Raw genomic sequence first — 21,519 nt, 5'->3', positions numbered from 1 at the left:
TGATTTTAATGATAAGTTACAAATTTTTACTAATAGGTCTGAAATTTCATATTTTCTAGTTCCTTCAGAACTCTGGGGTGTATACCATCCAGTCCAGGTGATTTCCTACTCTTCAGTTTGTCAATCAGTCCTACCACATCTTCTAGGTTCACCGTGATTTGATTCAGTCCATCTGAATCATTACCCATGAAAACCTTCTCCATTACGGGTACCTCCCCAACATCCTCTTCAGTAAACACCGAAGCAAAGAAATCATTTAATCTTTCTGCGATGGCCTTATCTTCTCTAAGTGCCCCTTTAACCCCTCGATCATCTAACGGTCCAACTGATTCCCTCACAGGCTTTCTGCTTCGGATATATTTTAAAAAGGTGTTACTGTGAGTTTTTGCCTCTACAGCCAACTTCTTTTCAAATTCTCTCTTAGCCTGTCTTATCAATATCTTACATTTAACTTGCCAACGTTTATGCATTATCCTATTTTCTTCTGTTGGATCCTTCTTCCAATTTTTGAATGAAGATCTTTTGGCTAAAATAACTTCTTTCACCTCCCCTTTTAACCATGCCGGTAACCGTTTTGCCTTCTTTCCACTTTTCTTAATGACCACGCCTCTTGGACATTTTTTACTTTTGTAGCTGCTCCTTTCAGTTTTTTTTCTAACAATTTTTCTCATTTATCAAAGTTTCCCTTTTGAAAGTTTAGCATGAGAGCCTTGGATTTGCACACTGTTCCTCTTCCAGTCATTAAATCAAATTTGATCATATTATGATCACTGTTACCTCTCTCACCAAGTCCTGTGCTCCACTGAGAATTAGATCTAAAATTGCTCCCTCTCTTGTTGGTTCCTGAACCAATTGCTCCATAAAGTTATCATTTATTCCATCCAGGAACGTTATCTCTCTAGCGTGTCCCGATGATACATTTACCCAGTCAATATTGGGGTAATTGAAGTCTCCCATTATTACTGCACTACCAATTTGGTTAGCTTCCCTAATTTCTCTTAGCATTTCTCTGTCCGTCTCATCATCTTGGCCAGGTGGACGGTAGTATACCCCTATCACTATAGTCATCCCTTTCCTATAGGGGGGAAGCCCAGACCAATATGGTGCCACTCAGCAAGGAAAGAATGTAGGTTACCTTGATTCAGTCTGTCGAAAATAATAATGCCTGCAGTTTGAATTGCATCTGACACTGGTTAAGAAAGCCTCTACAGCTTCTGGGATCTCTATCGTACCTCAAAGGAGGAGGCAAGTGGAGCATGGAAGTAATAGGCTGGATCAGAGAGGTTGGAGCTGGAATCACTGGAAGCAGAGGGGCAACCATGCCCTGCAGGACACTGGTGATCTGGTCCAATTGACCTTGCTGCTGCAACTGGTGGTCTATCCTGGCTATGACAGCAGCCAAGGCTGAGTTCACCAAGCACATATCCTCAGCAATCTGTAATAGATGGTGGGGATGTGAGTCCTTGGTGCTCAGCGTAGTTGGTTCTTACCTGCTAATTTTCGTTTCTGTAGTACCATGGATCAGTCCAGACTGTGGCAAACGTTTCTTCGTTTCATGGTCCTGGGAATGCATTTCCAATTCTGCGCTCTACCCCCCCACACGCTCACCAAGGTCATGGTGGTAGTAGCAGCGGCCCTGCGGAGACAAGGCCTCCTCATTCATCCCTATTTGGACGACTGGCTCATCAGGATCAAGTCGAGGGATCACTGTGTAGAAGCTATTAACAAGGTGGTCAGTTTCCTGGAATTGCTGGGCTGGGTGATCAATCAGGCCAAAAGCAATTTTGTCTCTTCTCAGATGATGGACTTCCTGGGAGCCTGGTTTGATACCAGTGTCGGGAATGTTTTTCTTCTGCCGGACCGAATGACCAAATTGATGGAGCAGGTTCCTCACTTGTTGTCGCTCCCACTGCCCAAAGCCTGGGACTACCTTCAGGTCCTCTGCTCCATGGATCTACTCTGGAGGTGGTTCCCTGGGCCTTTGCTCATATGAGACCATTACAACAAGCGCTGCTTTCCCAGTGGGCTCCCAAGTCGGAGGAGTTCCAGTTCCCTCTATCACTCACCGATAACACCAGGTCCAGTCTTGGGTGGTGGCGTTGCCCACACAACTTATCTCAAGGGGTGGATCTGGAAGTTCCGAGCTGGATAGTGGTGACCACGGATGCCAGTCTCTCCAGCTGGGGAGCTGTCTGCCAGTCTCATTCAGTTCAGGGCAGCTGATCCCCAGAGGAATCCAGCTGGTCGATCAATCGTCTGGAAAACAAAGCAGTTCGACTGGCTTTGCAACACTTTCTCCCATGCCTACGCAATCAGGCGGTCTGCGTTCTGTCCGACAATGCGACAATGGTGGCCTACATCAACCATCAAGGAGGCACCAGAAGTCAAGCCGTAGCTGACGAGGCGAAGCAGTTCATGGCTTAGGTGGAAGAAAATCTTGCACTGCTAGCGGCATCTCATATCGCCGGGAAGGACAACATACAAGTGGACTTCCTAAGTCGGAAGCGCATAGATCCAGGAGAGTGGGAGCTTTCCGACCAAGCAATGGATCTAATTTCCTGCAGATGGGGGGACTCCCCACATGGACTTCATGGTGACGCGGGACAATGCCGACCAAGCAATGGATCTAATTTCCCGCAGATGGGGGGACTCCCCACACGGACTTGATGGTGACGCGGGACAATGCCAAGGCTCCTCGCTTCTTCAGTTGCAGAAGAGATCCGGCGCAGAGGGGGTCGATGCGCTAATACTTCCCTGGCCAACCTCAGTTCTCCTGTACTTGTTCCCTCCTTGGCCGCTGGTGGGCAGAGTTCTTCGCAAGATAGAAGTTCACCCAGGGAGCATGGTTCCAGAATGGCCCCAGCATCCGTGGTTCGCGGATCTAGTCAATCTGGCGGTGGACGGGCCTTTACGTCTCGGAAATCTTCCACATCTTCTTCGTGAAGGTCCTATATTTTTCGACTAGGCAGATCGCTTTTGTCTAGCGGCCTGGCTTTTCAAAGGAGGAGATTGAGGAAGAAAGGGTATTCGGAGGAGGTTATTACTACATTGCTGCAAGCCAGAAAAAAGTCTACCTCTCTCTCATTTGTCAGGTTGTGGAGAGTTTTTTTGAGACATGGTGTCGTGAATGAGAGATTCTTCCCAGACACGCTTCTATTGCTTAGATGTTAAGTTTTTTGCAAAATGGCTTAGCCAAGGGCTAAGAAAGAATGCTACAGGTTGCTTTCCATGTTATGCGTTTATTATTGCAGTTCTGTTATTGCTTGATTCGTTGCTATTACAGTTAACTATTATTCTGCTTGGTTAATCTATATACTGAAGGGTTGCAGAGCACACCAGGTTAAGTGAGGGTGCCCTTCAAGTTTTTCTCTGTCTCCATCTGCTGGAAGGGAGGCATAACTCTTCAAAAACTTGGCAGAACTCATGCAAGAAGTGTGCCAGATCCCCCAGAAGTGGATCATCCCTTTCCTATAGGGGGAAGCCTTGAGAGTGAATCCCTAAGGCCTATACCGGTAGCTACAAACAGATCTGATAACAAGCCAAACTGGAGCTTCACCTATACCAGCTACCTCCCCCTTGTGTTCTGGCGGCCGGCAGGACTTAGGCAAGGACTTAGGCAAGTCAGAGTAGGTGGCAAACTTTAACAGAGTCCGAGACGGACTGAGGTCGGAGCAGGTAGTGAGCAAGAGTAGTCAGTTCCAGGCTAGAGGTCAGATCTGGCTGACAGGCAATAGTAGTCAGGTGGTCAAGATTTGGAGCAGCAATCCAAGGAAGAACAAGGAAGGCAGGCTAGACAGGCTAGGCTAGAGGTCAAGGCTGGACAAGACTGGGCTGGAAGCTGAGATGAGGCTGGGCTGGAAGACGAAGCAAGGCAGGGCTGGACAAGGATGGGCTGGAAGATGAGGCAAGGCAAGGCAAGGCTGGATGTGGCTGGACTGAAAGATAAGATAAGGCAAGGCTGGACAAGGCACAGACCTGTTGGTGAGGTGAGGGAGTTCAGAGAGCTCTTATATAGGGTTAAGACCACTGATGTCATCCATGGGCACCTCAGCCTTTTAAAGGAGATGATGTTGGGTGTGTGCGCACCTATGGGGCTCAGCCAGAGGCAGCTGTTATGGTGGCATTCTGCTGTGAGAGTGAGGCCCAGCTGCTGCGGTGTCGAGGGTGAGTGCAGCAAACTAGAGGATGTCCCGCAGGCTGCCAAATGTAACAGATACCTCCCCCTCTTATGCACCTCTTCCTCCAGCTGATGCCCTGTGTATGCACCCTCCCTCCCTCTGTGAATGCCCTGTATACCCACTATCTGCCATGGATATCCTGTATAGGCACCTCAAGCAAGGGTTGCTTTGGGTATCCCCTTCCATTCCAGGGTTGCAAACTCACAGAAGGGGTGTAGCATCCCTCCAGCTTGGCACTCAAGGCAGTTGTAATTCTTGTCCATAAATGAGCCATTGAGCCCAGCATCCTGTCTCTGACAGTGGCCAGTCCCTAAAAGCAGATCCAGTTCCTAAGGTTCTTGGAGAACAACCAAGGATAACTCTGAAGAAATATATGACAGAGATATTAAAGATTGCACCTGAAAATATACCAATATTTAATAAAGTATATTTTCTTCCTCATGCAAGAGTAAGAGAAGTAGTGACATCTATGATTGATATGGCAAATTTAACTGCCTTTCTAGAGACTGCTACGTCTGAAATTATAGAGAGGGCAACCCTCCTAGTGCCTTTTATATACTCACAGGATCTTAGTTTAATTATGAGAAATTATTTTCAAAATATGAGAGAGTGGAGTTTCTGGGTAAGGTAGTACAAGTGTTCCCCGATCTGGCCAAGGTAACCCAGGAGAGGGTTCCTTGCCATGCGGCAAGAGGCTCGCTCCATGGGCGCTGTATTTATTCTAAGATACCCGTGCCGCTGTATTTTAAAAATGGATAATATCACCTATGTGTTTTTTGTTCCCGAGCAATTGAAGGCACTGTTGGAAAATAAGAAAAAAGTGTTACCTAGCCCCAATATCCAGAGTGTCAATGAGTCATAGAGATAAATAAAGAAATAGCCTAACCGCTAAGCTTATACTTTATCATAAATATTTGCTCCTGTTTAATCTCCTCATAATCCAGGCATAAGCCCCCTCCCAGTTTATATTTGAGGTCAATGCAAGTGAAATCTTTTTGTTAAATGGTATTTTACTGTGTATTAATATATGTTTTGTTTCTTTGTTTCTGTGCAAGGAGGATATTCTTTGTATAATTTGAAATGATTAAAAAAAAAAAAAAAAAATTGATCCAGTTTCTTGGTGCTCACTCCCGATGAGAAGCGGTGGGTCTCCGAGTCACCTGGCTAATAACTGTTTATGGATTTTTCTTCCGGGAACTTGTCCACACCCTTTTTAAACTTAGCTGTGCTAGATGTCCTCATCACATCCTCTGTCAATGAATTCCAAAGCTTCTTTGTGCATTGAGTGAAAAAAAGACTTTCTCTAATTTGTTTTACATCTCTTACCTGCTGGTTTCATGGTCCTTGTGTTACTTGAAAGGCTAAATAACCGTTCTGTTTGCTTATTTCACCCAAGCTGAAGAGCCCTTAGCTGCTTAGCTTTTCCTCATAGGGGAGCTGTTCCAATCCCTTTACCATTTTTATTGCTGCTCTCTGTCCTTTCCTAACTCTGCTACACCCTTTTTGAGATGGGGTGACCAGAATTGCACACCCTTGCAATGGCCCTGTACACGCCATCCTTCCATGCAGTATACACCTCCCCTCCATGAATACCTGTACAGGGGCCTCCTGCCCCCGGGGATTCTCTGTGTCTGTCCCCTCTCCCCCTGGATACCTTGTATGCCACTCAGCAGCAGGTCCACGCCGTTCTTGTAGAAGTTGAAGGCCTCCTCATAATCCTCACTGACATCTCGTTCCAGAGCCAGCCGGATCTGCTTAGCTGCATCCAGCAGGTAATCCCACTTGTGGGCTTCAGAGATACTGACCGCCACCCGGCTGCGGATCTGTTCCAGATAGACCCGTGCTTGCGAGAGGGCTCTGGAGCAAGGCTCCGCTTCCGTGCCCTGGCAATGCTCCCTCGGGCCCCAGCTCATGGCTTCTGCAGCTCTGTCAGGACAATGCGCCCTCTTCAGCCACCTGAGCTGGGCTGGATGGAGTCAGCCCTGAGACACGGAAAAAGAGAGGCAGAGAGAGAAATGGTCAGAATGGTGAATCCAAGTAATTATGCAGGCATCTGTCTTCACAGTAACATTATTAAATGTTCTGTAGTGTTCTCAACACAAAAGTACAACAACTCCTAAGGAAGTGAGACTGGGCTCCTCCCCACACCCTCTACCACTGACCCCCTCTTTATCCTACGGACAAAAGCACCACCTGGGGGGCATTATCTGCATGCTTTATTGACTGGACAAAAGCTTTTGATTCCGTCTCGCATCCTGGCCTCAAACTTAAACTACTGCAATGTAGAAATGGGAGAAAACCTTTTGATATAATTAAATCTAAACAGTCATCCGTCAGCTGTAAGGTAAGGAGTGAGGAGTGAGAGAGATGTAACCTGAGCCCCGCCCTCATCAACATCTACATCAAAAGGACTGAATCGAAATACCATTTTGGCCTGAAGATATGACCAGGAAGCCACTGAGCTGCTGGTGGGGAAGAAATGTGTTCAGCTTGGGAGCCACATTGTTTTTGGTTGAAGAGCCCAGGCAGGGAGGTGCACTATGTCAGCAAGTTTACAAGCTGTGAGCCTGGTGGGAAGCCACATGGCTGTGGGCCAGGAGCTTGGCAAAGAGTCACAGTCTTTGAGTCATAAGCCCAGCAAAGAGCTTCAAGTCTGGAAGGGAGCCATAAGCCTTCGTCTGGCAGGGAGACAATGCAGCCCTGTAAGCTGGCAGATCTTAACCAGCTGTACAGATGGAAACTCACTTAGGACCAATTCTCCAGCTCTCCCTTTGAACCAGCTCACTATAGGACCAGCTTTTCCACTTGGCTGCATTCTAAGATGAGGAAGGTTTTTGGAAAGGCAAACTTAAAAAACAAATCCTTGTGTGCCTATGGAAACTGAAAAATCAATCAAATGCTAGCTATATTTCTTTCAACCAGTACAAGGACTAGGGTGGAATCCATGAAGTTAGCAAGTAGCACATTTAAAACAAATCAGAGAACATTCTTTTTCACTCCAAGCACAATTAAGCTCTGGAATTCATTGCCAGAGGATGTGGTTAAGGCAGTTATTTATTTATTTATTTATTTTTAATTTTTTTTTTATATACCGATGTTCCTGTATACAATATATATCGCACCAGTTTACATGGAACTGAACTGTCGCCTCTAGGGCGGAATACATTGGAACAAGTTGAAAAGAACTTACAGGGAGACAAATGGACTACTTAGCTGGGTTTTAAAAAGTTAGCTTAGCTGGGTTTTAAAAAGTTTGGATAAGTTCCTGGAGGAGAAGTCCATAAAAGGAAAATTGTTTCTTACCTGCTAATTTCCGTTCCTATAGTACCACGGAGCAGTCCAGACTCCTGGGTTTATGCATTCCTGCCAGCAGATGGAGACAGAGAAAGTTTCACTGATACTGCTTCATAAATCCCAGTGCCACCTGCAGTTCCTCAGTATTGATCAGTACCCAAGCCAAAAGAAGAAAATTCAATTGTAAAACCAACGCAACAAACAACTAGAACCAATAAACTGTGGCAATCCAAGACTGTATCTATAATAAACACTTCAGCTAAGTGGGCAACTCCCCGACTCTCCCAAACCTGGTGGGTTCTGGACTGATCTGTGGTACTACAGGAATGGAAATTAGCAGGTAAGAACTAATTTTCCTTTCCCTGTATGTATCCTGATAAGTCCAGACTCCTGGGATATACCAGAGCCCCCTACGCTGGGTGGGACCTGGAGAGTCCCGCTCGCAGAACACTTTTGTCAAAGGAAGAGGAGCCTGAATCTCCTATATCCAAACAATAGTGTCTCGCAAAGGTATGTAGCAACTTCCAAGTCGCCGCTTTGCAAAACTCCTGGGGATAAATCAGTTGAGCCTCTGCCCAGGAGGCTGCCTGAGAATGAACAGAATGAGCTCTCAAGCCTTCAGGGATTGCATGACCGCAGTAATGTACGTAGAGCCAATTGCCTCTTTCAACCTTTGCGAGATTGTAGCTTTAGAGGCTTTGAAACCTCATTTCTCGCCGCTCCACAACAAAAAAAGGTGGACGGATCTCCTGAAATCATTCATGACCTCCAGATAGCATAAGAGAGCCCGTCGTACATCTAACCGCTTGAGCTCTTTCTCTTGAGGTTCGGATACATCAACCATAGGGAAGGCTGGAAGTTCCCCCATCTGGTTCACATGGAATGCCGAAACCACCTTCGGCAGGAAAGAAGGAACCGTCCGCAACGATACCGATGCAAGTTCTTAGTGCCTCTAAGGAACCGAATAACATCCGGATGCGCTGAAATAGTGGAACCGTCAATCTTGCCACAGAGCAACCCAAGGCTGCCACCTGAACTTTAAGCGAACTAGGAGATAAACCTTTAGCAAAGCCTTCGTGTAGAAAGGACAAAATGTCCGTAACAGAGGACAGAAGATAGCGGTGGTGCGCCCTGTGAATCGGGATATGCAGGTAAGCTTCCGTTATATCCAAGGATGCGAGGAATTCCCCTGGGTGGATCGCCGCCAGCACTGAGCGTAGAGTTTCCATACGGAAACGTGGGACCCGGAGGTACTGGTTGACAGTCTTGAGGTCCAGGATGGGCCGAAAATTGCCCTTTTTCTTGGGCACCACAAAATAAATGGAATAATGACCCCGACCCAGTTCGGCAGCAGATACTGGGGTAATTGCCCCCAAAGAGAGAAGACAGTCGAGAGTTTGCCGGACTGCTTGTCTCTTGAGAAAAGAGCCGCAGGGGGAGAAAAGAAACCTGTCTCTGGGCGGGCGGACAAAATCCAAGGCGTAGCCGTGTCTTAAGATATCCAGGACCCACTGATCCGACGTGATTCGGGCCCATTCCCCGTAGAAGCGGGCAATGCGACCCCCCAGTCTGGGAATCGGATCGCAGGTCAGCCGGGCCTGCGGCCCCGAAAGGACCGGTTCCAGGTCTGCGAACGAAAAGGAGAAGTCCGAGACTGTTGATGCTGCTGTTGCTGCTGACTGGGAGGACGGTATCGTCGTTGAGTACGGGAGCGATACCTGGTGGAGCTGAAGGACCTAGATGTCCGCAGCCTGTCCTCCGGAAGCTTGTAAATCGCATTCTCGTTGAGGGACTTGATGATCTGGTCCAAGTCCTCTCCAAAGAGAAACTTACCTTTAAAAGGAAGCGAGCCTAAGCGTGTTTTGGAAGAGGCATCCGCTGACCAGTTTCGCAACCACAGAAGCCGACGGGCCGAGACCGCAGTGACCATCGATCGGGCCTGGACCCAAAGGAGGTCATAGAAGGCATCTGCTCCATAGGCAAGCACGGATTCTAAACGATCCGCCTGCTGAGCTTCAGCATCCGGAAGAACCTGGGAGGTAAGCAATTGTTGAACCCATCGGAGTCCCGCTCTTTGTGCAAGAGAACTGCAGATGGTCGCTCGGAGGCCCAATGCTGAAACCTCAAAGATTCTTTTGAGATAAACTTCCAACTTCCTGGCCTGGAGATCCTTGAGCGCTGTACCGCCCGTGACCGGGATGGTAGTGCTCTTAGTTACAGCCGAAACTGCGGAATCCACAGCAGGAACTTTGAGGAGCTCCAAAAAATCTTCTGGCAGAGGATAAAGTTTGTTCATTGCTCTACTGACCTTGAGAGAGGCCTCCGGTGAATCCCATTCTCTAGATATCAGTTGCAAAAAGGTGGGATGAGTTGAAAACGCCTTCGACAGAGGACGAAGGCCTGCCAGCAAAGGGTCCCCCTTTCTGTCCTGACAAGAGGCTGCTACTGGTTCTGGGGGAGCATCAATATCCATTTCCTGGAGAATATGAGGAATTAGATCATCCAGCTCATCATACTGAAAAATTCGTAGGACCCTTGGGTCATCCCCTTCCACCTGAGAAGTGAACATGGGGTCATCCTCTGCATCCGGGAACGGGTCCCCTGTCGGGGAGTTGCTGGGGCCACCCACTGGGGCCTGCGGGACCGGGGAGGATCCTGGGTCTCCTGCGTGAGGTAACGCCCTATCCTGGGAAGAAGACCCCTCCAGGGACAATCCCAGACACGCCCGTTTGGGAGGAGGGAGTCCCTCAGGAGTCTCCAAGGGCTGAGACTTGCACTGTAAGAAAGCCCGGTGCATAAGAAGCACGAACTTGGGCGAAAACTCCAGAGGTCCCTGAGGAAAACTATCCTGGTGCTCCCCTCCATGACCGCCAGGTTCCGGGCCAGGGAGTGGCGCAGAGCCAGAGGGCAAAACCGGAGTCGGGCCTTCAGTATCTTCCTCCCCTTCCGAAAACAAAATGGCTGCCATTCCCGCGCTCAGAGGGAACGGGGCCTGCCGCTTTCGAGACGCGCGGTCCTCACAGCGAGGACCCGCGGACTCATCCTCCTGTCCTTCGGTGACTTCACCCTCAAAAATGCAGGAGTCACAGAGGCTCTCCCGTGAGAGCCGACCAGCCTGCCTGCCGCAGGCAGAACACTCAGAGGAGCGTGGCATGGTCTGTTCGGCTTTTTTTTTTTTTTTTAAAGGACTGACAGGAAAAAGAGCGCGCGATTCGCACTGCAGAAACGACGCGGGCACACAGACCACCCCTCCGCCACCGACCCAGAGAGAGCGCCGAAGGACTAAACCTCCCGGGGTCCGACGGTCCCGGGAGAAGGATTCGCGAACTGTGGGTCGGTAGCGGCTGAAACTAATTTAAAATAACGGGGGAGGGAGGGGGAGTGACTAGCACCACTAGTATGCACCCCGGGTCCGGCCCGAATACTGAGAGTACAACAAGAAAGCCTGAGGAAAAAATTTCTTTTTTTTTTTTTAACACAAGAAAATTCCCCAACACTCCCCCAATACCCAAAGCAAGGTGCCCTGAAAAAACGGAGGGAGGGGGGGGAATGAAAGAAACGAGGTACAGACCTGGCAGCAAGCACCTCACGACTCAAAAGGCAGAAACCTGCTGAGTCACCTCAGAAAACTAAATTGTTTCAAAATTATACCTTATACTTATTTACTTGATCCCTTTATGAGAAAAAGGCAAAAGAAAACAGAAAACCTAATCTCCTGCACTGGGGAGCGCAGAGTCCCCTGCTCACATCTGCTGGAGTCAGAAGAATACTGAAGACTGAGGAAAGGGGAGGGGCTTATATAGTGCCCCCTCTCGAGTTTTTATTCTGACTCCATCTGCTGGACGGGGAACATAACCCCACCGTCTGGACTGATCCTGGTACGTACAGGGAACAATCAGATAAGTAAAATGGTAAAAGTAAACTTAACCATAAGCTAAATTAGATAAAAAGGTCTTGTAATTTATCACCTCACTTGTTCTTCCTATTTCCAGGTCATTTATAAAGATATTAGAAAGCATCAGTGCCAGAACAGATCCCTGGGACACTCCACTATTCACCTTTCTCCATTGGGAACATTTACCATTCAGCCTACTCTCTGTTTCCTGTCTTTTAACCGGTTGGCGATCCACAGTAGGACGCTGCCCCCATCCCATGATTTTCTGATTTTCCCAAGAGTCTGTCATGAGGAAGTTTGAGGAAATCCAGATACAGGCCCATACCCCGCATACGCACAACCACTTCTCACCCACACAACGTCCACCCACAAACCCCACACTCCCTTCAGCTGCACTTCCTACAAAAAAATCCCCCAAAAGTTCAGCCCCACAACTTCCATAGACACATACAACTCCTGCACAATACCCCTCCCGCCTCTCTCCCCACCCTCAGGGCTGGGTTCCAGGTTTCGGAGAGTGGGAGGGGGAGACTGGAGAGCCTTGGGCCACCCCCAGAGATCAGGGGTGGGGGGTCACAGTCTCACCGCAGCCCCGGGTGCCCGGGGCAGTTACCTGTGTGTAAATGTGAGCGGGGCCCAGCCACAAATCCATCTCAGAAAGCAGTCCTGGCCCCATACCTTTCCCGGCCTCCTATTCTGCTCCGCACAGCCGACTCTCGCTGGGCCTGACGGACACGGCTCCATTTCTTCCCCCACCACTCATCCTGGAGCCAGTCATCGAGTCCGCTGGTCTCTCCGAACTCCCCTCAGACCAAACTATTAAAAAGAAAAAAACGTCACTGGCAGGCCAGGCCCTGGATCACTTACTCCCTGCTGCCAGAAGTGGGAAGGACTCGGTGGCCCAGATGAGAGGCAGGATGGGGGGAGAGCAGCAGGGTCAGGGAAGGAAGGGGGGTGTTCATCTCTCCTCCTCCCCACTTAGTGCCCAGCCTGAATACCAGCACCTTCTGTCTGGAAAAAAGACTCACGGCGCATAATTTCTATTTATCTGTGGCCATTTATAACCCAACAATTAAAAGAAATCAGCTCTGCCTGGGTGTGTAGATTTCAAGAAGTAAATCTACACACCCAGGCAGAGCGAGTAATAAACTCTGCCATCTTGAGCTGAACTGGAAAATGATAGCTTACAGTGCAAGGACTACTTAACTTCGCCCTGCTAAATATTTTGAATAATCAAGGCCAGGAATTAAATGCAATAATAATATTCATGTTACCGGAAAAGCAAGTTTGCTTACCGTAAACGATGTTTTCCGTACATAGCAGATGAATTAGCCATGCTGTCTGGGTAAGTCCTCCGTGCCACTAGGTGGCGGAGCTCTCTAAGATAACCAAAGTCTTTCAGTGAGGCGCTCCCTCTTACATTTTCCCGCATTCGCCTGAGGCTCCTCAGTCCATATCAAAGCAAATTAGAATGCCATGTCCTGGGGAGGCAGGTGGGTCAGCATGATTAATTCATCTGCTATCTACGGAAAACACTGTTTACAGTAAGCAAACTTGCTCTTTTCCCATAGATAAGCAGCTGAATTAGCCATGCTGTCTGGGAGTCCCCAGCTGTTGTATTGAGCTCATGGTTATGAGTATAATTTTTTTTTTTTTGCTCAATACCGAGAAGTAGAGGCGGACAGTTTTATGAAGGTGTTTTATTTGTTGAATTAGTGCTTTTTTGCAGTATAGTCCGCCCCATGCATGCATAATCTACAGCCTGTTTGTCCAAACAGTAATGGGATGTGAAGATATATAGTGATGACCAAGTGGCTGCTTTACAGATGTCTATGAGAGGCAACTGAAGCAGCCATTGCACGAACTTGATGGGCTTTTGGTGTCGCAGATAGTTGCTCCGAATGCTTTTGATAGCAAAATTGTATACAGTTGGATATCCAGGAGGATAATGTTCTTTTTGATACTGGACATCTTGGTGCATTTGGGTTGAAGGAGAGGAAGAGTTGTCAGGCTCTGTTGGGCGAATGGGTGCGTTTTTTGTAATAGGCAAGTGCACGTTTACAATCCAGGGTGTGAAGTTTTCGCACATTGTCATTGGTGTGAGGTTTTGGATGAAAAGTGGGTAAAGTAATGGTTTGGTTAATGTGAAAAACCGAAACCACCTTCGGCAGAAAATTGGGGTGTATGCATAGTGTTACTTTGTCATGGTAAAATTGTAGATAAGGAGGGTAGTGAACCAAAGCTTGTAGCTCACTAACCTGCCTTGCTGATGTGAGAGCAGTTAAGAAGAGTACTTTCCAAGAAAGGTATCATAGATGACAAGTGTCCAATGGTTCGAAAAGCGGTAGCATGAGTTGCTCGAGGACTATATTGATATCCCACAGCACTGGCGGCTTCCTTGTTGGGGGACGTAAGCGCAAGACTCCCTTCATGAATCTGGAAATGAGAGAATGACATGATATGGGTTCTCCATTTAGGGGATTATGGTAAGCTGCTATAGCACTTAAATGTACTCGGAGTGAGGCAGTAGCTAGACCTTCGCTGTAGAGTAGATGGAGGTAGGTGAGAAAGCGTTCTGGTGGGCAGGTGAGTGGATCCATACCCGCAGCTGAGCACCAGGAAGCGTAGCACGACCACTTTTGTTGGTAGTTGAGTCTAGTTGATGGTTTTCTGGAGGAGACTAGTATGTCCTGAAGAGGAGGAGCGATGTTCAAGTTTTGGAAAATGAGCCTTTCAATCTCCATGCCGTGAGATGTTGAATTGAATGAAGTGGATGAAGTAATGATCTGTTCTCCTGGGTAAGCAACTGAGGGTTGTTGCCTAGGGGATTGTGTATTGACAGTTGTATCAGGTAACTGTACCTTGGTTGTCTTAGCCATACTGGCGCGATGAGAATCAAATCTGCTTGGTCCTTGATGCATCTTTGGACTGTGCGAAAGATGAGTGGTATCGAAGGGAATGCATACAGAAGACCCAGGGACCAGTTTATGAGGAACGCATCTTGAGACAGTGCTGGGGAGGAGCCGGCTGTCATGATACATGTGGGCATCAATGACATAGGAAAATGTGGGAGAGAGGTTCTGGAAACCAAATTTAGGATTTTAGGTATGAAGCTGAAATCCAGAACCTCCAGGGTGGCATTCTCTGAAATGCTTCCTGTTCCACGTGCAGATTCCCAGAGGCAGGCAGAGCTCCAGAGTTTCAATGTGTGGATGAGAAAATGGTGCAGGGAAGAGGGATTCAGCTTTGTAAGGAACTGGGGAAACTTTTGGGGAAAGGGGAGACTTTTCCGAAAGGATGGACTCCACCTTAACCAGAGTGGAACCAAGCTGCTGGCACTAACTTTCAAAAAGGAGATAGAGCAGCTTTTAAACTAGAACAAGGGAGAAAGCCGACAGTCATTCAGCAGTGCATGGTTCGGAGAAATGTATCCTTGAAGGATACTAATGAAACAGGAGAATTAGGGCATCCCAACAGAGAGGTTCCATTAAAAGCAAACATGGTCCATATGCCTATATGTAAAAAATCACTGAAGCTAATGATAACCGAATTATCCCAAACAACTGAAAAGCAGGTTGTTAATACAAACAAAAAACACACTTTGAAATGTCTGTATGCCAATGCCAGAAGTCTAAGAAATAAGATGGGAAAGTTAGAGTGTATAGCAGCAAATGATGAGATTGACATAATTGGCATCACAGAGAGTTGGTGGAAGGAGGATAACCAATGGGACAGTGCTATATCAGGGTACAAATTATATCGCAATGATAGGGAGGATCAACTTGGTGGGGGTGTGGCACTTTATGTCTGGGAGGGTATAGAGTCCAACAGGATAAAGATCATACAATAGACTAAATGCTCAGTAGAATCTATATGGGTAGAAATCCCATGTGTGTTGGGTAAGAGTATAGTGATAGGAGTATACTACCGTCCACCTGGACAAAATGGTCAGACAGATGAAATGCTAAGAGAAATCAGGGAAGCAAACCAATTTGGCAGTACAATAATAATGGGAGATTTCAATTACCCCATAGTTAGAAAAAATAGTTAGAAAAAACTGAAAGGTGCAGCTGCAAAGGTTAAAAGTGTTCAACAGGCTTGGACATTGTTTAAAAATACAATATTAGAGGCGCAGTCCATATGTATTCCACATATTAAGAAAGGTGGAAAGAAGGTAAAACGATTACCGTCATGGTTAAAAGGTGAAGTGAAAGAGGCTATTTTAGTCAAAAAACATCCTTCAAAAATTGGAAGAAGGATCCATCCAAGTTCACAGTCCTCGTTTTAATGTAACTTTGTTTTTTCCTTTATCTAGTTATTTTACCCCTGTTCGATGTAAACCGTCCTGATATGGTATTTTAACCATGAAGGTCGGTATAGAAAAATGTTAAATAAATAAATAAATAAATAAATAAATCTGAAGAAAATAGGATAAAACATAAGCATTGTCAAGTTAAGTGTAAAACATTGATAAGACAGGTGAAGAGAGAATTTGAAATGAAGTTGGCCATAGAGGCAAAAACTCATAATAAACACTTTTTTAAATATATCCGAAGCAAGAAACCTGTGAGGGAGTCGGTTGGACCATTAGATGACGGAGGGGTTAAAGGGGCTCTTAGGGAAGATAAAGCCATTGCAGAAAGACTAAATTAATTCTTTGCTTCCGTGTTTACTAATGAGGATGTTGGGGAGATACCAGTTCCAGAATGGTTTTCAGGGCTGATAAGTCAGACGAACTGAACGAAATCACTGTGAACCTGGAAGATGTAGTAGGCCAGATTGACAAACTAAAGCGTAGCAAATCACCTGGACCGGATGGTATGCATCCTAGGGTACTGAAGGAACTAAAAAATGAAATTTCTGATTTATTAGTTAAAATTTGTAACCCATCATTAAAATCATCCATTGTACCTGAAGACTGGAGGGTGGCCAATGTAACCCCAATATTTAAAAAAGGCTCCAGGGGCGATCCGGGTAACTATAGATCAGTGAGCCTGACTTCAGTGCCGGGAAAAGTAGTGGAAACTATTCTCAAGATCAAAATCGTAGAGCATATAGAAAGACGTGGTTTAATGGAACACAGTCAACATGGATTTACCAAGGGAAGTCTTGCCTAACAAATCTGCTTCATTTCTTGAAGGGGTTAATAAACATGTGGATAAAGGTGAACCGGTAGATGTAGTGTATTTGGATTTTCAGAAGCTGTTTGACAAAGTCCCTCATGAGAGGCTTCTAGGAAAACTAAAAAGTCATGGATAGGAGGTGATGTCCTTTCGTGGATTACAAACTGGTTAAAAGACAGGAAACAGAGAGTAGGATTAAATGGTCAATTTTCTCAGTGGGAAAGGGTAAACAATGGAGTGCCTCAGGGATCTGTACTTGGACCAGTGCTTTTCAACATATATATAAATGATCTGGAAAGGAATACGATGAGTGAGGTTATCAAATTTGCGGATGATACATTACAGGAGGACCTTGCAAGACTGGAAGATAGGGCATCCAAATGGCAGATGAAATTTAATGTGGACAAGTGCAAGGTGTTGCATATAGGGAAAAATAACCCTTGCTGTAGTTACACGATGTTAGGTTACGTATTAGGAGCTACCACCCAGGAAAAAGATCAAGGCTTCATAGTGGATAATACTTTAAAATCGTCGGCTCAGTGTGCTGCAGCTGTCAAAAAAGCAAACAGAATGTTAGGAATTATTAGGAAGGGAATGGTTAATAAAACGGAAAATGTAATAATACCTCTATATCACTCCATGGTGAGACCGCACCTTGAATACTGTGTACAATTCTGGATGCTGCATCTCAAAAAAGATATAATTGTGATGGAGAAGGTACAGGGAAGGGCAACCAAAATGATAAAGGGGATGGAACAGCTTCCCTATGAGGAAAGGCTGAAGAGGTTAGGGCTGTTCAGCTTGGAGAAGAGACGGCTGAGGGGGGATATGATAGAGGTCTTTAAGATCATGAGAGGTCTTGAATGAGTAGATGTGAATCGGTTATTTACACTTTCGAATAATAGAAGGACTAGGGGGCATTCCATGAAGTTAGCAAGTAGCACATTTAAGACTAATCGGAGAAAATTCTTTTTCACTCAACACACAATAAAGCTCTGGAATTTGTTGCCAGAGGATGTGGTTAGCGCAGTTAGTGTAGCTGGGTTCAAACAAGGTTTGGATTAGTTCTTGGAGAAGTCCATTAACAGCTATTAATCAAGTTTACTTACGGAATAGCCACTGCTATTAATTGCATCAGTAGCATGGGATCTTCTTAGTGTTTGGGTAATTGCCAGGTTCTTGTGGCCTGGATTGGCCTCTGTTGGAAACAGGATGCTGGGCTTGATGCACCCTTGGTCTGACCCAGCATGGCAATTTCTTATGTTCTTATGTTCTCATGAGCTAGCCGGTGTGGGCTTGGATACACTGAGCAAAACTTCCTCACTTTCCTGTTGCGCTCTGTCATGAATAGATCGATGCAAGGAAGGCCCCAAGTGGAGAAAATGCAATGCGTTACCTCCTGATGTAGTTCCCATTTGTGGGGGTGAAATATTCTGCTCAGTTTGTCTGCTCTGGAATTGCTGATTCTGGGTAAGTAAGTCGCTTGTAGGGAGAAAGACCTGTTGTGAGCCCATTCCAGGATCTGGACTGTTTCCCTGCAGAGGTTCCAGGAACCTGATCTTCTTCCTTGTTTATGTAAAACATTATCACTTGGTTGTCTGTGTGAATCATCACCATTTTCCCTTGCAGGGATTCTTCGAAGGCTCGAAGGGTGTTCCGTACAGCTCGAAGTTCCAGAAGGTTTATGTGTTGATTGGTTCCGTAGTGGACCATAGCCCCTGAGTTTAAAGGTTGGCTAGGCGAGCCCCCCATCCTTTGGGAGAGGCATCTGTGGTGAATATTATTTGATGTTGAGGGGGTCGCAGAGATGATCCCGTCGTTAATGTTGATTGGAGTAGCCACCACTGCAGATCTGTTTTCATGCTGATGGTTAGGGTGATGGGAGTCGACAGTGGATAAAGGAACTGGTTCCATTGATTCTTCAGACCCCACTGTAAGCGATGCATGTGTAGTCGTGTGTGTGGGACTATATAGATAGATGCTGCCATGTGTCCTAGAATAGTTAGGATCTGGTGAGCCGGAACAGTTTTACTGTGTAGTAGAACTGAAGAGAGCTAGTGCTCGCAGGCGTGGCAGGAATGCCTTGCCTTGAATGGTATTGATATAGGCCCCAATGAACTGTAAGGTTTGTGTTGGCTGTAGATTTGACTTCCTCGTAGTTGATTAATAGACCCAGTTTGTCTAGGCAAGAAATCGTGTGACTTAGGTTGCCCGTAGGAGAGATTGGTTGAGTGCTACTAGAAGCCAGTCGTCCAGATAGGGAAATATTTGAACCCCCTGTCGATGGAGGTGTGCCACCGCTACTGCTAGACATTTGGTGAAGACTCTGGGGGCAGAGGAGGACCAAATGGAAGAACTTTGTACTGGAAGTGTTGGCTGTCCATCTGGAAACAGAGATAACACCAGGAGTTGGGATGCATTGGTATGTGGGCATATGCATCCTTCAAGTCCAGTGAATACATCCAATCGTTGGGTCGAAGGAAAGGCAGAATTGTTGCGGTTCCGACCGCCTCCACCCCTGTCGGGCTCGGGGCCTCTTACCTTCCTGAGGACCGCGGAGGGGGACACCCTGCTTCCAGACTACCGGAGCGCATGGCTCCTGTGTTTCCCCGTGAGGACTCCCCGCGCGCCTCTGGCCTCGCTCCACTCAAGCCTGGGCTCTCCTGCCTCCTTCCTGTCCACGGAGAAGGACGCCATGGCCCGCTCGGGTCCAGCCACATGGCTCCGGCCTTGCCTCACGAAAACGCCGCCGAAGCCTCTCCAGACTCCGCCCACCTCGATGGCCTCGCGCGAGGGCTGGGTACTTCAGCCCCAGTACCCGGAAGTGCTGCTCCGCCCCCAAGGTGAGGTCACTCATCAGCTAGAGTATATAAGCATACGCCAGACTTCCTCACTTTGCCTTGCAACGAGGTTCACACAGTTCCTCTGTGCCTTGAGTTGCTGCTTGTACTCCAGTCTCGCTCTTGATCCCTGGTTCTTGACTCCGGCTTGTTCCAGACGCTCCTGCTTGCTGCCTGCCCCGACCTCGGTTTGGCTACCGACTTTGGACTCCAGTTCTGCTGCGGACTCTTGGCTTTGACCCCGGCTTGTTCCAGACGCTCCTGCTTGCCGCCTGCCCCGACCTCGGTTTGGCTACCGACTTTGGACTCCAGTTTTGTCACTGACTCTTGCCCTTTTGACTCCAGCTTTTTCCTGACGCTCCTGGTTTCTGCCTGCTTCGACCCCAGTCTGTCTTCTGACCTTGGACTCCTGTCTTGCTGCTGACCCCTGGGGTTCGACCTCGATTGCTCTTGATTCTCCTGCTGGCCTTCGGCCCCTACCCTGGCCCTGCTTGGACCTTGACCGCTAGGCTTGGCACGCCTACCTATCTCTGTTGCCAGCCATGGCCCGACTCTCCATCCGGCCTCTTACCCTTCCCAGGGATTATCATAGACTCTGAACTCCTGTTGCTGGTTCTCCTTTGCTCTTGTTCCAGTTTATACCAGCTACCTCCGAACGTCTCTCGCCTGAGTCCCCGCGGTCGGTCCCTACGGGCGCCTCCTGGGGGTACCGCACCGCGCGGGTGAAGACTTCTGCTATTCCGCACCAACTCCGCCTACCAGCCTTCCTTATACCAACCTCCGGGCCGGCCCAAGGGTCCACGCTCCGCCTGAGCGTAACAAGAATGGACTTGAGAGAAGTCATTTTGAATTTCTCTTTGTGAAGGTACTTGTTGAGTGAGCGTAGGTCCAAGATTGGACGTAGCCCTCCTGACTTCTTGGGAATAATAAAGGAAGTATTGTGACTAGAACCCTTGATGAAGTTGTAGAGAAGTTAGTTCCTGAATGCACTTGTGTTGGAGGAGTATTTTGATTTCCCGAAGGAGAGGTTCTCGATGTGCAGTTTTGTGATTTTGAGGAACTAAGTGTGGGATGTCGGAAAGAATTTGAAATTATTATACTTGAACTTGGTTTGTGGGCCCTTGGGTAATGGAGAGAGCTGACTCCACCCAAAGGGAGGAGCCCTGTGGGGACTCTCCACAACAGGCGGGGTCTCAGCAGTGATGGACACAGGAGTCAGAGATATATTTATTATACAGCAAAGAGAAACCAGAGGAGTGGGTTTGTAAACTCAGTCCTTGAGTAGGAAGACTTGAGATGGATTCTCCGGTAGTGGTCCGCAGCGCAGAGTAGGCAAGAGATAGATGTTGGCAGCAGGCACAAGACAGCGTGCATCCGGTAGTGGTCCACAGAATTGGGTAACCCGATGATCCACACAGCAAGAGAGAAGCAGAGTTGCAGTAGAGATATCGTGGTAACAGCAGCGGAGACCCGGAGCAGGAACACAGAAGGGTCATCTGTAGAAGTAGCAAGAGGTACTCACTAAGCTGGTGAAGATGAGACTCGCAGAGAAGGCTCTCCGAGGAGTGGATAGCCCTGAGTACAGCAAGGCCCCCGAGGAGCGGGTACCTGAGTCACTCAGTCTGGAACGCAGGAACAGCGAGGCGAAGCGTCTCAGAGAAAAGGAATTGAGCAAGATGGAATCCTTGCTAACTCGTTGGTAGGAAGGTCCGGTAGGCTAAAGTACATGTAGGCAGTGACGTCATGCGGAGGGGGATGCCCCCGAGGTTCCCGCCATGTCATGGATAAGACGAGGCAGGCGCGCGCACGCGTGCCCTAAATTACACCAGATTCAAGATGGCGACTGGGATTGCCCACGCCATCCCAGGAACGCCAGGGAGGTTGGCGTGCAGAGGCAGTGGTGGCCATCTTAGCCAGAATCAGAGCTATAGGGCAAAATGAGGTGAGCAGCAAAGGTCACAGCTGTGTGCGACTGACGGGCACAACAGAAATTGAGGGAGTAACCTTCCTTTATTATAGTAAGGACCTGGTCTGATGTAATGTTGTCCCAGGCTGGGAGGAACCTGGACAACCTGCCCCCTACCAAAGATGCCTGAGCTGATAGCGAGAGTACTTCTAAAAACCCTGCTGGGTCTTTGAGGGTTGAGGTTCAGTTTGTTGACGGGACTGGCAAGGGGTTCTGGGGCGCT

The 21,519-nt window shown here is 47.7% G+C and overlaps 1 protein-coding gene across 1 annotated transcript in view; it reads right to left on the bottom strand.

Moving 5' to 3' along the window:
* Nucleotides 1-21,519, bottom strand: part of RPS6KL1 (ribosomal protein S6 kinase like 1) — a 152,991-nt gene that overhangs the window by 120,263 nt on the left and 11,209 nt on the right. The window contains exons 2-3 of the mRNA XM_029598423.1: nucleotides 11,981-12,183; nucleotides 5,833-6,160 (exon numbers count right to left, since the gene is read on the bottom strand). Coding sequence (XP_029454283.1) covers nucleotides 5,833-6,091 — 259 coding nt within the window. The 5' untranslated portion in view covers nucleotides 6,092-6,160; nucleotides 11,981-12,183. The remainder of the gene's footprint in view (nucleotides 1-5,832; nucleotides 6,161-11,980; nucleotides 12,184-21,519) is intronic.

Source organism: Rhinatrema bivittatum, chromosome 4 (assembly GCF_901001135.1).
Source record: "Rhinatrema bivittatum chromosome 4, aRhiBiv1.1, whole genome shotgun sequence".
Taxonomy (NCBI): domain Eukaryota; kingdom Metazoa; phylum Chordata; class Amphibia; order Gymnophiona; family Rhinatrematidae; genus Rhinatrema; species Rhinatrema bivittatum.
This window is presented reverse-complemented; position numbering and strand designations above follow the sequence as displayed.